Source organism: Natator depressus, chromosome 6, assembly GCF_965152275.1.
Source record: "Natator depressus isolate rNatDep1 chromosome 6, rNatDep2.hap1, whole genome shotgun sequence".
Classification (NCBI taxonomy): Eukaryota; Metazoa; Chordata; order Testudines; family Cheloniidae; genus Natator; species Natator depressus.
The window spans coordinates 29,193,929-29,207,962 of record NC_134239.1 but is presented as its reverse complement, the minus strand read 5'-3'; the positions used below and the strand labels follow the sequence as shown (position 1 = coordinate 29,207,962).

Here is a 14,034-nt window from a genome sequence, read left to right as displayed (position 1 = left end):
CATACTTATGTTTCCAATCATTAACACATTTGCATAAGTGACTTTCCCCATAGTTTTGATACGACAATGCAGTTTAGCTCTTATTGCAAAAAGCCCCTAGGATGCTACCATCTATTTGTTTGTTTGTTCACCTATTTACCACCAAATGCATTACTAAACTATCACAAGAAACATATTGCTAAATTTTATAATCTCATTATTCTACGCAAAACTATAAATCCTCCAAGATCAGGTTAGGCGTCATCAGTTAACGAAGGTTTACTTTTATAATGTTTCAAAATTTTAAAATGCTAATAAACAGAATACCAAGTAGAAATGAGAACTAGAATTATGTTTATATATTCTTAATTTTAAATTAAGAAGATCCAGTTAAAAAAAGATGAAAAATTCAGGTTTTGGAATTTTTATGCATACCAGAGCTACGCTTATAAAAAGCTGATTCCAAGTGCCAAAGATATTTATTTCAACATTTGTATTATTAAAATACCTAAGGATATATTTAACTATTATACTCCACAACCAGAAAAGGCACATCATTCTCCACCACAGCATTAAAAGGCCATTGCAAAGATGATCAGATTATTTGTTTCAGAGGCTTGTCATTCTGGTGGTACATTTCTAGAGGGAAGGCTGCCATTTACTGGAAAGAGGAGAGGGTGGGTTATATTTGGAGTAAGCCAGCACTGATGATGTGGTATCACTTAAAACCAAAACACACCAGTGTTTCAGTCACTATAGCCTTCCTTGGGATATGCTCTAAACCAAAATTTTTCTAAGCTCATCTTCATGCTCATCTTTATCTTCTGATTTCTAGGCAACTGCAGAGACTACTTCCCTCAAAAGCAGAAGGTATCAGGCACCTTTTGAGACAGATCTTTTCCCCTTTGCTCCCCCTCCACAAGATATTTTCACAGACCACTGGATGAATAAAGAAGCAAGAATCTCAAAGCAACCAAGAATTCTGGTGTTAATGCTGCATCCATGTGCCAGCAGTGTCTCTTTCTATCTTATCCTGCAAATAAGGGTTTTTAAGGAATTGCAGGTGCTTTACTTACTGTGCATGATGCTAAGAGCTGCACTGTGTAACTATAGCAACAGCTACTGGGAAAGCTCTCGCTTTTTATTGATAGACCTTGATATGTTTCAAATACCCTTTGCAGAAAAATTTACACAAATGGAGGAATAGAAAATAAAACATTCTGAATGCCAGAACAGAAAATATTGTACAGACCTGCATCTGTACACATCACTTAAATACTTCTCTCATTGTTATGTGGTTGTTTACTGTAAAATGTTTACATTAAAATAGCATTTTTTAATTCAGAATGTAAATCACCACAGCACTGAAATAGAAATCTGCAATCTGCTTACATGACACTTAAGCACATCTGGGTATTTAGAGTCATGTAGAGATCTAAAGGTTGGAAGCTGAAGCTAGACAAATTCAGAAATAAGGGGCACATTTTTAAGAGAGAGACGAAAAAAGCATTGGAACAACTCAGCTAGGGATGTGGGCGATTCTCCAACACTTGTGGTCTTTTAGTCAGGACTGAATGTGTTTCTAAAAGATATGCTATAACTCAAACAGAAGTTAAGGGTTTGATGCATAACTGTCGTGGTGAGGTTCTGTGGCCTGTGTTATGCATAAGGTGAGACTAGATGATCACAATGGTCCCTTCTGGTTTTAAAATTGACAAATCTATTAATTTATATCCTTGATAATCAAAAACACTTGATCAGCACTGACATCGTATCCAGTAGTGGGACAGTGTTAAATTAGCAGTGATAAATATACATCAACCTCTGGGTGACCTGAAATGTCTCACATGGGTGTACATATCCTGGGTACCAAACTATCAGATTCTTCATGTTATGCCTGAGAATGCCACCTCTAACAGGGCGCACTTCCAGTGCTGAGGTCCGTAGTATCAGAAAACTAGCACAAACCAAGGTCACCATTTACAATTTTGCCTTTTGCCTCATTACTACAATCTTTCCCATCTTCCCTGCACTTAATGTAGTACTGATGGCAATTGTAAATATATCAATAATGACCACTATACTGGGAACTATTACTGTTAAGACGGTGATTTCACTGATGAAGTCATTTGCATAAGGAGTAGTTTTACAACTGAGCAGTCCATTAAAAAACACAGTACCTCAGCTTTCAAATATTCCCCTTTTTCAGCAGTGCGGCCACGACTTTATGCCTCTAAAACAGCACAACAATTAAAAGGACAAACTATTTTTCTTCATCTAGTGCAATTAACATCTAAAAAGAAAATGTAGTAACAAGACTGATCTTTCACAGGAAGAGGTTTTTTTCTTGTTTAAATTTAGTTTGTTTTCATTTCATGCCGCATAATTTAGGGCAAAGAGCGAGATACTGAACTGTTAACACAGTTCTCTTCTGAATCTAATACCCTTGCAGTACATGATGCAAGCTAGGTCTCCTTGAAAGGATGAAAATGCTGTGTTGCTATGGAAACAGGAAGGCAAGTCTTCAGGTTGTTCATCCCTGAAGAGCTGCCTTGCCACTATCTTTAAGGGCTGCTAATAAAATTTTAATCAATGATGAGAATAAAATCAATTTCCACCTACTGTTTGACAGCAGAATCCTAGTTCAGATATCGTCAAGCTCTTTTAATGTTTGCAACATCCAACAATGCCCCGCAACATTAAAAATAAATTTATACACAAATGAAAATTGCCAACATGCACTAATCTATTTCAGCTACTTAAAATGATTATTCCGCTTGGCAACAGACACCAGCTTCCCAGTTTAAAACCCTGTGTATGCAGTAATGTGCTTTTTAACTGAATTAGCTGATGAATAGAACCCCCCAAAACCCAAAATTGTTACTGGTATAAGGCCATCAACCTGGGCTACACCAATTTGGACTGCAGCAATTAACACAGTGCCAGAGCTTGTTCAGAAATTAAATTAGCCACTGATTATCCTAATTCTACATTATTTCCTAGAAGAGATGGTTTCAGTCTAAACTTGATTTATCCCTACACGGTTTTCCCAATCTTGTAAGACTCACTGAGTAATCAGGCATTTTTGAACATCAAACAAAAGACAACAGGCCAAATTCTCTGTTGGCAAAACTCCTTTGACTCCAATGCAGGAACAGCAGCAGAGAAATTGGCCCAAAATGTAGTGTTCAGTGATTTGTAGTTAACTTTGTGTCAGTGCACCCTACTTGTTATTTTACTGGGAAATCAACTGGCAAGCCTTTGTGAAACCAATTTACTAAATACCCGTTCAAAAAATAGACCTGTTTTTATACATAAATACACACCATTTGAGGAGAAAGAGACTACCTTGTATGTTAATAAGTGTAACCATTTGTTTTGTGTTATGGATCAGAGAACCACAAAACAAAGCTGAAGAGATCTGGCGTCCATAATGTAAATGATAAGCTGTATGCCCTATGGAATGTACTCATGTATTATAAACCATTCTTTCTTGATTTCACTCACTTTCCATTAGCATATACTTCACTTCTATTAGCATATATTCCCTTTCACTTGAACACACCCAGTGGAATGACTGTACTGGCACATTCCAAGATGAAAACTAACTCCCATACCAATCAACCATGAATCTTTACTGCACTGAGAGCTCCTGAGTAGGAATATTCTAAAAAGTGGATGAATTCTGAACACCAAAAGGTTAACGAGGAGTTAATGATCGACAACAGCAACAAAAGAGACCACATTTAACTGGCTTCCATTCCCCCGCCCCCACCCATCTCCTCCACTTCTCCCACAGTACACAACCACTTCAAAAATTCCTAGGGTGTTTGGGTCTGAAACTCCCTAATACCAACCAATATTAGAATCAGGTAAATATTATGTGTTGTTATGCATGCTGTTAAAGTACTCATCTTTCTCTGGATGCCCTTAAAATAAAGAACATCAAGTTACTCAAAGAAGAGAACAAAGTTTTCACCCCCTTCCCTAATATTACAATTGCTATGACCATAACAGCTACAGGCATCAACCAAGACTGGGGCTCCACTATGCTAGGCATTGTATACACACATAGTAAGACACAGTCTGTACCCAAAAAGCTTGTCATCTACGTAAACAAGACAAAGGAAACGTTCTTCCCATTTTATAAATGGGGACGTGATTGCCCACATATTTCAATATTTTAAGGACCACAATTTCACAGTAGATGAGTATCTACAACTCTAGCTGAAGTTTATGGAACTTGTGAATTCCCAGCACCTCCAAAAATCAGTAACTTGGATCCACTTCTGAAATCACATTTACTTTGATGAATCACAGAGGTAATGCTACACATACATTGAGTTAGGAAGGTTTATTTTTTTTAAACATGCTTTTAAACAAGGGCTGGTTGAAAATTTTCCGTCAAAACCTTTTGTTGACAGAAAATTGGGATTTTGACCAAAAAAATTATTCATGAAAAGGTCTTGTCACAGGGTAACACTGGCTCTTTAAGAAGAAGCAGGGCCAGTGCACCTGTGCCTGGTCAGATGACCACAATCAGATTTAGAAAAGGGCACCTGGGCCTAGAAGGAAGGTAGACCTGGTGAGTGAGGGGTTGCTTTAGAGCACTGGATCCTGGGAGAAGACTGAAGGCAGGAGGAAGTGGCAGAGAAAGGTGCCTGCTCTCTCTAAGATGGAGAGCTTAAGGGCAGGTGAGAGCTGAATACAGGGGAGTAGCAGAGGGGCTTACACATTGACATCTCCACCCTAGAGAGCTGGACCCAGAGGAACAGTGAGAGGGCCAAGGAGGGTGAGGGATGCTCCCTTGGTGAGGATGATCTCCCAGCAGAGAGGCTCTGGAGTTCCACACTGGAGAACAAGGTCACAACTCCATCTAGAAGGAGGGAGAGAAGACAGACAGAAGAGGGACAGAAGAGGACCGTCAAAGAATCATGGTGTGGCAGAAGGTATTGGCACGTGGTATGTGGGGCAACAAGGGATAAACTGTCTTGGGGTTTTAATGATTACTTGCACTGAAACAATAAATGGACTATGTGTTGGGACTTACGTGTTGGACCATTTGCACAATGTTTTTGCAATAAACCAGCAATAAACTACCCAAAGAGCAGTAGTGTTGAGGCAAGGGAGCCTGATGTAGAATCCTAGGGTTACCTGAGAGGGGAAACTGAGGCAGGCACATCAGTCATGCTGCAGCTTGCCATGGGAGAGTACCCCAGGTGGGGTTGTACTATGACAGGTCTGCTTTCCACAGAAAATATAGCTATTTAATTTTTTAAAAAACACCCCAAAACTAAAGATTTTGGTTATTTCAGCCAAAATATTTCAGTTTTTTATATTTCACCAAAAAGTCCATATTTTGCACAGAAAATTTTGAAAATGGGGAAAATATAGTTTGTTGATTTTTTGGTGAGACAAGAAAACCATTTTTTTTAACCAGCTCTATTTTCAACCTCCCCTTCTCCCCCATTATGCATCTATCATTGTGGTATCTAAAGAGACTATTCGCCTACAACTGAACTTGAATTTAGTGCTTCGATTGGAGTTTTTAGTAGATATATACCCACATCCCAAAACTCCCACCACATGACACTGGTGTTATTAGCCATCATCTCATAGGACAGATCACCGTACTGGGACAACAGATCAGGACTGAGAGGCATCAGCTGTCGGTCTGCATTATTCCTCCTACAGACATGCTAAAAGGCCATCGTTTTAAAAAAAACAAACTTAACTACAATTAGCCATACTCACCCCCAGATTAAGGTGTAACACAAAACCCTGTATAAAGAAAAGGAGGACTTGTGGCACCTTAGAGACTAACAAATTTATTTGAGCATAAGCTTTCGTGAGCTACAGCTCACGTCATCGGATGCATTCAGTGGAAAATACAGTGGGGAGATGTATATACACAGAGAACATGAAACAATGGGTGTTACCATACACATGGTAAGGAGAGTGATCAGGTAAGGTGAGCTATTACCAGCAGGAGAGCGGGGGAGGGAGAGAACCTTTTGTAGTGATAATCAAGGTGGGCCATTTCCAGCAGTTGACAAGAACGTCTGAGGAACAGCGGGGGGGCGGGGGGAGGAATAAACATGGGGAAATAGTTTTGCTAACTAAACAAATTAGTTTACCCCTTTGTGCATGAAAACAAAATTGCAGAATTACAGCCCCACTTGGCTCAGTAGATTCATGGTACATGGTTGCACCCCTGGGATATAATATGGAAGCCTTCAGTGCTCGCTACCAAATCCATTTTCAGATGGTCCCCCATCCTGTCCTATCACTCCTGCCAGCTGCAAATCAATCACCATTTTCCACTCATCAAATCAATGCTTCAAGGAGCAGCAACAGCAACTGCTTTCATCAGAATATTTTCTAAGCTAACAAGCTATTCCTATGCAAAGTAGAGTTAGGGAGCTTCATGGTAATATTTGGAGGATTTACTCTCTCTGCTCCTAGGGCTTCATGTCTCCCCCAGCCACAATCCTTACTCCCTCCTTGGGAACAGATCTTCCTGGGAATCTCTATTTTCATTACTCCTATTGATTTCAGTACCTCAAGGTCTCCCTCCAACTCCTCTGAAAGACATATTTCCTCCTTTCTCACTGATTATACTTCATACCGAAATCCGTATTTGCTATCTGCATACAACCCAATTGGGAGCATTTGTAATGCCTGTCATGGTAAATTCTGCTGATCTTGGGGAAAAGATTAGCAAAAGAGGTGGGGGAGGGGTCTATTCCACACTATTACTGTATCTCCCCAGCCTTCCCTCGTTAAATGGACAAACCTTTGTAAAGTATCTTCCCTGAACACTGTCCAGGACACAGAACGTGACTTTCATATTGCTCCATTGCTGTTAATTATGCTGTTTCCTTGTGGTTAAATCATCTCTCACCCATTTTCAGTTGGGTTCCTCTTAGGGATGTAGGAGTAAAACAAAAAAATCTGGCAATCCACCTGGGCTTCCCAGAGGAGGTGGGAACTTGGGAGTTACTAGAAAGACAGAGAGAATTGTTACCACCACCACCAAAACTACCCCCTGGCCTTTGGCCGGCCTGTTCATAGGCTCTACAATAAAAGGGTCTCCTTATGCTCCCAGTGCATCTCTACAAAGTCACACAAGCAATTCTGTCCTGCATACACACCAGGGAGTGTGGACCTGAGGTGTTCAGTTACTGTATGTTAGTTTAGCCATTAAGTCCACAAAATGCATCATTGTAAAGAGGTTGCTCCTAAGAGAGAACCTTTTCCTACCTGGAGTTAAATGACCTGGGGTTAGGAGAATATCAGAGTGTTTCCAGCGGCAAATGCACATCATTTTTAATTTGAGGGAGGATATAAATCCTTATGATTCCGGATATGCCCACCACTATCTGTGTGGGGTTAGGAAGAACATTCCTTTATGGATAGGTTATTACATTATTGTCCACAGTGGGATTCCTTGTTGTTTCCCTGAAGCATCTGGTACTGGTCACTGTCAGAGAAAGAGTACTGAGTAAATAAACCGTTGATCTGAATCAGTCTGGCTATTCCTATGTGTGTTCTGCTGCAGGTTTCCACCAAACTTTCCTTTGTTATAAGCCCTTAAGTCAGTCTCTCTCGAGCCTTCTTCCTATGCCTCCCCGTAGCCAGAAATCCTCCCTCCTCCATTACAGAGCACCTCAGGGGGGCTACCCAAAAAATCCTATGAAGACAGCCATATTCCAGGTGATGTCTACATATGAACTAGCTTGTTTCCAAAGAGTTTTTTTTTTAAAATATGCACAAATCCTATGTGACAATTATGGCAATTTTCTGCACTATCCTGGACAAACCTTACTGAATTAAATTAAACCTTATTGAATAAGTACCTTTGCATTCCATCGTCTGTGTATTATTGTGGGGTTGGAACTTCTCTTGTGGGAGACGTGGCCAATGTAAACTTTGGGAAGTGTTATAAGCTTCAAAGCTCTCTTTTAAACCATGTGCCAGGCAAACAAAGTTAGGTGGTATTCCTAGGAAATGCCGGGAGATGGGGAGAGGTGAATGCAAATTACCATCTCCAACCTTTTGAAGCTTCGACCTGAGGAGGGGACCATTGTCTGGCTGATGATCTAGTCACAATCTCTGTAGGTCAAAGACCCAAACTATATAAAGCAGTGAGTCAGAGATTCATGGGGGTGCTTGTTTTGAGCCAAAAGCTGCTATGAACTTGTGATCACATGAAAAAACCCTTGGTTGGGTTTGAAGGATTGTTCACCTGCCAGACCCTGATTGGAGTTGGAGTTGCCCTGAACTGTGACAGCCTCTATATCTGCAGATGAAGAAAACAATACACTACATGAACTGAACAGATGAACTTTATCACTGGACACAGATGGGTTACTATGGCTAAGACCATCTGTGTTAATGTTTAAATCATTACAAGCTAGACATATTTTAATGTCAGAATGAACTCAGTAAGAAAGCTAATCTTTTCTGAGAGCCATCCCGCAAGGATATGGACTGTGCGTCGCAAAGTCAAGATCTGTTTCCATCTGCAGAAAGCTAACAGACTTTAGCCACTTGAGGCAGATTAGAATGCCAGAGAGAAATCCTAGCAAAGCGTGGAACTCTCAAATGATCACGCACAGATATTGTACAGTCATTTCCCTTGCCTTTGGATTTCCCTTGGTTTTAAAATAAGCAATAGCGCATTCCTTTATTTTTTTGCAACAGGCATCCTTTACCTAAATCCTGAGATTGTTTCGGTCATTTTGATTTTTATAGTACTAGTCTTGCCTGGGTTATAACTTGATTTTTTGCTAAAATTACACAACTGTGGCAACCTACTTAGCTCCAGCAAGGAAATTTACACTGAAGTGTTATTTTGCCTTGTCTAACATCACTACAGATCTTTGAGCACTTAGGCCTCACAGAGATTTTACAAAGGGGAGGGCAGGAAATGAACAAAATGGAGGGTGAAACTACATGTATTTTTCTCATTCAGAAAGAAATGAAATTATAATCACACACAAAATGTGAGTCTAGACCCAATGGGTGATTGTATAGCTCAGGAAATTAGGATGGAAAGCCTCAGGGTTACTGGTTCAAATCCAGCTCATGTCAGTAGGGAATGGATGTGACCCAGATAGCGCGACGTCTGGCGGAAGTGAGATCTACATAAAACCAAAGAATCACAGAATATCAGGGTTGGAAGGGACCTCAGGAGGTCATCTAGTCCAAACCCCTGCTCAAAGCAGGACCAATCCCCAACTAAATCAGTGTTAATGCTTTAAGTGCCTCCCAGCACAGTTACCATCTGATGGCTTTTTGGTGATCCCAGCAGGCAGATGTTCATATCACAAAAAGTATCATTGCCATGTCATCTAGTCCAGCCTCCTGTGCTGAGGCAGGATAAAGTAAACCTAGTCCAACCCTGACAGGTGTTTGTCCAACCTGTTCTTAAAAACCGCCACTGATGGGGATTCCACAACCTTCCTTGCTCACCTGGAACTCAGTAGGGCCTGTTCTCTCCAGAATGCAGTGGCTGCACAGTTCTGTCTGGTCTTTACGTGTGCCTCAGAGGGAAAAGTCTCTTGATGTCCCACCTCCCACCACGCATCCATGTAAAGACCAGACACAACTGGTTGATATGCAAATAAAAAGCCTGTTGCTGCTTCATTACAATAGCGACTTTTCTACTGACTTAAATGGGAGAAGGAACAGGTTCAAAATACATGGCTTGCTCTCCCTTCCATTTAACTGAAAGAAAAAAGGTGTTATTTTCCAAAACATCCTTCTTTGATTTAGCATCTTATTTGCAGGCATTAAATGCAACTGTGTAGGCTTTTCTTCAGAAACCTAATTAGGCTTGCAAGATGAAGAAAACCTGTCAGAGTCTTCAGCATCACAGTTGGGCTCATCTTGCCAAAGAAATTATGATGGAGTATTTGTGTTTCATAATTCTCTTCACTCGATAAACACACATCACTTTTTTTAAAAGCACGCTTGTGTGTTTATGATGCATGTACAGTACCATTAATACAAATATGTAACTCTTAAATGAATCTACTTATAAATGTAGAATGAATAATTTATTATATATTATATTCCCCTTATACCAACTTTGATTTTCCACTTGCAATAAGCAACCCCACCCCCAACTTTATAACGAGTCCCCTGTGCTGGGATCACTGTAAGATTAGGGCCTCGTTCTCCATAACCTTTCTATTTAATGAGAAAAAGCAAGCCAACAAAGTGGTGTCTGCATGGAAATATGAGCAGTTAACCTTGGAAAAGCCCACAAGATTTTTCTGCCACTCTTTTATATGTTGATGGTTGAGGTCCAGATTCCACAGTGACATCCTTTATATTATTGCACTTGAAGTCTGTATTTACTATGACATATAATAACATGCTTTTATTATTCTTTATATTGTAATAGTGCCAAAAAATCGCAAGCCAAGTTGGAGGCACACTGTCCCAAGCGCTGTATAAACACATAGCAAGACACTGTCCCTGACTTGAGGGCTCACAGTCTAACTTAATCAAGCATCTACACAGGAAGTTGTTTGTTAGAAATTCTTATTCCATTCCAGCATCAGTAGATAGAACGGATAGAAAACTACTCTGCTACACACTGACACACAATCCAACACGGAAGAGACACAGATCAAGTTGAGGAAAATGATGATGAGAGGTCCACATAGTACAGCAAGATACTGAGGCGCTGAATAAACAGTGATTTGTTAGATGATTCTACAGTATACTGGGGCCCTGGCCTGCAGACACTACTACAATACCAATAACAACAATCAGTTCAGTTACTATAAAGGCTAGGTTGATCTTTGAGCAACCCTTGATCTTTGAGCAAATCTCCCACAGACTACACCTGGATGAATTTTTTCAGAAGGATAGTCTATTTGCTGAAAAATGCAGTTCCGAGTTGACCGAAACTGTATGCAAATTCAGCATAAATTTAGCAAATAGTTTTTGCCAAAAAATGGGGATGGCAGTAGATTTACAAGGGGACTTAGTCCCCATTCACAAAATGGAGGGGGATATGGTGGTGCCCAGCCTTATACCCTAGAGTCCTGTTGTTGGCACGCTCACCTGGGATGTGGGAAACTTGGGCTCAGGTCTTCACTCTACCTCATTCAGAGCAGGGATTTCAATGGGGGTCACCCACATAGCAGGTGAGTGCCCTAACCACTGGGCATTCTGAGGTGGCTCTCCCTCACTATCTCCTGCTGAAGCTCTTCTGCTTTGTATAAACAAGTATGCATGCACTGGAGCAGGGACTGAAACTTGAGTCTGCCTCTCCCAGGCGAGTGCCCTAACCACCACCAGAAGACAGAATCAGTCTCTCTTTCTCAAGGAATATTTCGTCTACAATTCAGCCACAGAATTAGAAAAAAAATGACGGATATCAGCAAGAGTGCCACTGTGGACTGAAAGCAGCATAAAGTCCTAAACTTACAACCTGGTCCAGGTATGCAGAGTTGTTGTGGCCCTGTCAGTCCCAGAATATCAGAGAAACAAGGTGAGTGAGGTAGTATCTTTTATTGGCCCATGGTCTATTACTGGGAAAGAAGTTCAACCCTCAGAACAGAAGGAGTTTGACACCCCTGTGTTAAATGTACAGAGTGTGGTACAGGTTAGCTGAAATTCTGGGTTATTCTCAGGAGACTAAGGAAATATGGATGCAATTTAAGAGGATCCACAAAGAGGTGTAACCTGATTCTGTGCCTGCGTGGCCAAACCAATGCTCGCCCAAGAGAGAAAGGATACCTGAGCATAGGTAAACAGATGCATGTGCTTAAGGGGTGGCCACCACAGTGGCAAGGTTAGACTCCCCAGGCTGGTAACAGACACAGGACAATTAACAAATGGAAGTTTAATAACAATCTCAGCTAAGAGCAGCAGGAACAGATGAGCTGGCTTTTTCCACAGCAGGGTATCAGAGATAATTCAGAGAACAGACTGAGTTTCAATGTAATATAATATTAAAGTGAAGGTAACCAAAAGAACAAGTGGGGCCACTTCACCCCATCCGTATGCACATGACTGCTGCATATAAAAAGACCAGTCCAATACAGCTAGCACTAGGTTGTCCGAAGTGCTCAGCAGCTCAACAGGTGCTGCTGGGTGCTCAGAACGTTGAAAACCTGGCCACTTCATTTAGGGGCCTAAATGGGAGCTGAGCCCTTTTGAAAAACTTGTGATCAACTACATAAAAACTATGGAGAGGACAAGAAAAGGGGGGGTTTGTATTCACAGCAGGTACTCTGCCCTTTCCAAGCTCCCCCTGTTCATTCAGGACTCACCAAAATGAAAAAATACTCTACTTTTCCCCTTTATCTAATCCTTGCAGACCTCAGCAGTCGCGTGGCAAGAGTATATATATAAAAGCACTCAATAACCTAGCCTCAACTTTGGAAAAATATGTATAGAGGTTTCCTATAAGGATAAGAGCTATTGATAAGGGAAACTCAACAGCTGTGGAGCTCTGTTCAGAAGAGTATTCAAAAGGTCTGATGTTTTTCTTAACTTTCAGAACCTATGTAGGTTCTCGCTTCACTCCATCCTCACATACCGCCCCCCTTCCTGCTCTGCCCCGATACCCACTCTTCTGGCATTTTCTTCTGAAAGGGAAATCACCAGTTACATATAAGCATACCACATGTACACAGTTAGCAGGTGACAGAAACTCTGGATGGATGGCCTGTGGGCATGGACCATTATAAACTGATGCTCTCAGACTGCATACCTGTGACCATTCCATACCCCTGCAGTGGCAATGAACTCAGTTTTATATATATGAAATACTATATCCTGGTGCTGCTGCTTGAACAGTGGACTTGTAAGTTTTTTGAAATGCAAGAAATTATACTTTCCCTGCAGCAGTAAGAACTCACAACGCTTTAATGGTGTCATATTATTGTTTAGTCAAAGTACTATTATTTGTTGCCACTGTATATTAGGTACCTGAGTGCTAGAATGCTTCAGTTAAAAAAAAATATGGAGTAGCAGAAAAATATACGGTACTATCGCTTGTAGAGCAGTGTGGTATGCCTCACTGAGCAGAGATGCAGAGAAAAGAGTATGTCAGAGAAAGGAGATAAGGGCAAGCTAATAGTTTCATTTAATTGTGCAGGTAAAGGGAGGCATTGCTGAGAAGTAAAGGCAGAAGAGGAGATACAGGTAAGAGTAGAGATGGAGAAAAAGGATAGAAAAGAAGCATTCACAAAGGGACCGGGGAGAGAGAGAGAGAGAGAGAGAGAGATCAAAAAGTCAGGGACAGAGACAATCAAGAGACAACATACAGGTTAGAACTGGATTTCCTTGGGAAAAAGCTGCAGAATGCAGAGGCATCACAGCACCACCACGGAACTGGAAAGGAGTATTGCTATATGCACTCACGGCACAGAATACAAGTGACTCTTTCTCCATAGCAACAAGACACTTAAAAGCTGAACTTGAGACTGAAGCACCAGTAAAAAAACAACAACAAAAAACGAATCCAAACAACAACAACAAAGCATTTATTTCAGAGTGGTAGTCGTGTTCGTCTGTATCAGCAAAAAAAACCCATCCGATGAAGTTGGTTTTAGCCCACGAAAGCTTATGCCCAAATAAATTTGTTAGTCTCTAAGATGCCAAAAGCATTTATTGTCTCTGTTGTAAGGCCCAGCTCTTGAGTGCACAGAACAGCATTTGTTTATGTTGATATGGAATTTCACAGAAAGCTCTCTTCTTCACTCATTTATACCCCTCAGACCGGTTCATGTGAACCAAACTGTAGCATTAATACATATTCTTTGTGTCAAATATACTAGCCATAAACACACCTTGCTGCAGCATGAGGCATTCACAGCTTCCTTCTTTTTTCCAGATGCTGTTTCTTAAGTCTGATAGTTGTTGCCTTTTGCAAAGAAATTTCCAGATTACATGAATGTGTAAATAGCTCTTAATTTCTCTTACAGTATCTCAAGGCAGTGAGGGAGTTACATTCACATTCTGCCTGCACGTCTCTTACCCCTCCCCGCCCCACTCCTTGCATCAAGACTCAAATTTTTTTTGCCA

The 14,034-nt window shown here is 40.8% G+C and overlaps 1 protein-coding gene across 6 annotated transcripts in view; it reads right to left on the bottom strand.

Moving 5' to 3' along the window:
- The window catches only part of SERGEF (secretion regulating guanine nucleotide exchange factor), a 464,594-nt gene that overhangs the window by 235,035 nt on the left and 215,525 nt on the right, over nucleotides 1–14,034 (bottom strand). The window contains exon 11 of one of the 6 annotated variants that reach the window (XM_074954902.1): nucleotides 4,635–4,855. The exons of the other annotated variants lie outside the window; for them this stretch is intronic. Coding sequence (XP_074811003.1) covers nucleotides 4,650–4,855 — 206 coding nt within the window. The 3' untranslated portion in view covers nucleotides 4,635–4,649. Of the gene's footprint in view, nucleotides 1–4,634; nucleotides 4,856–14,034 lie in introns of those variants that run through there. 6 annotated transcript variants of the gene reach the window in all.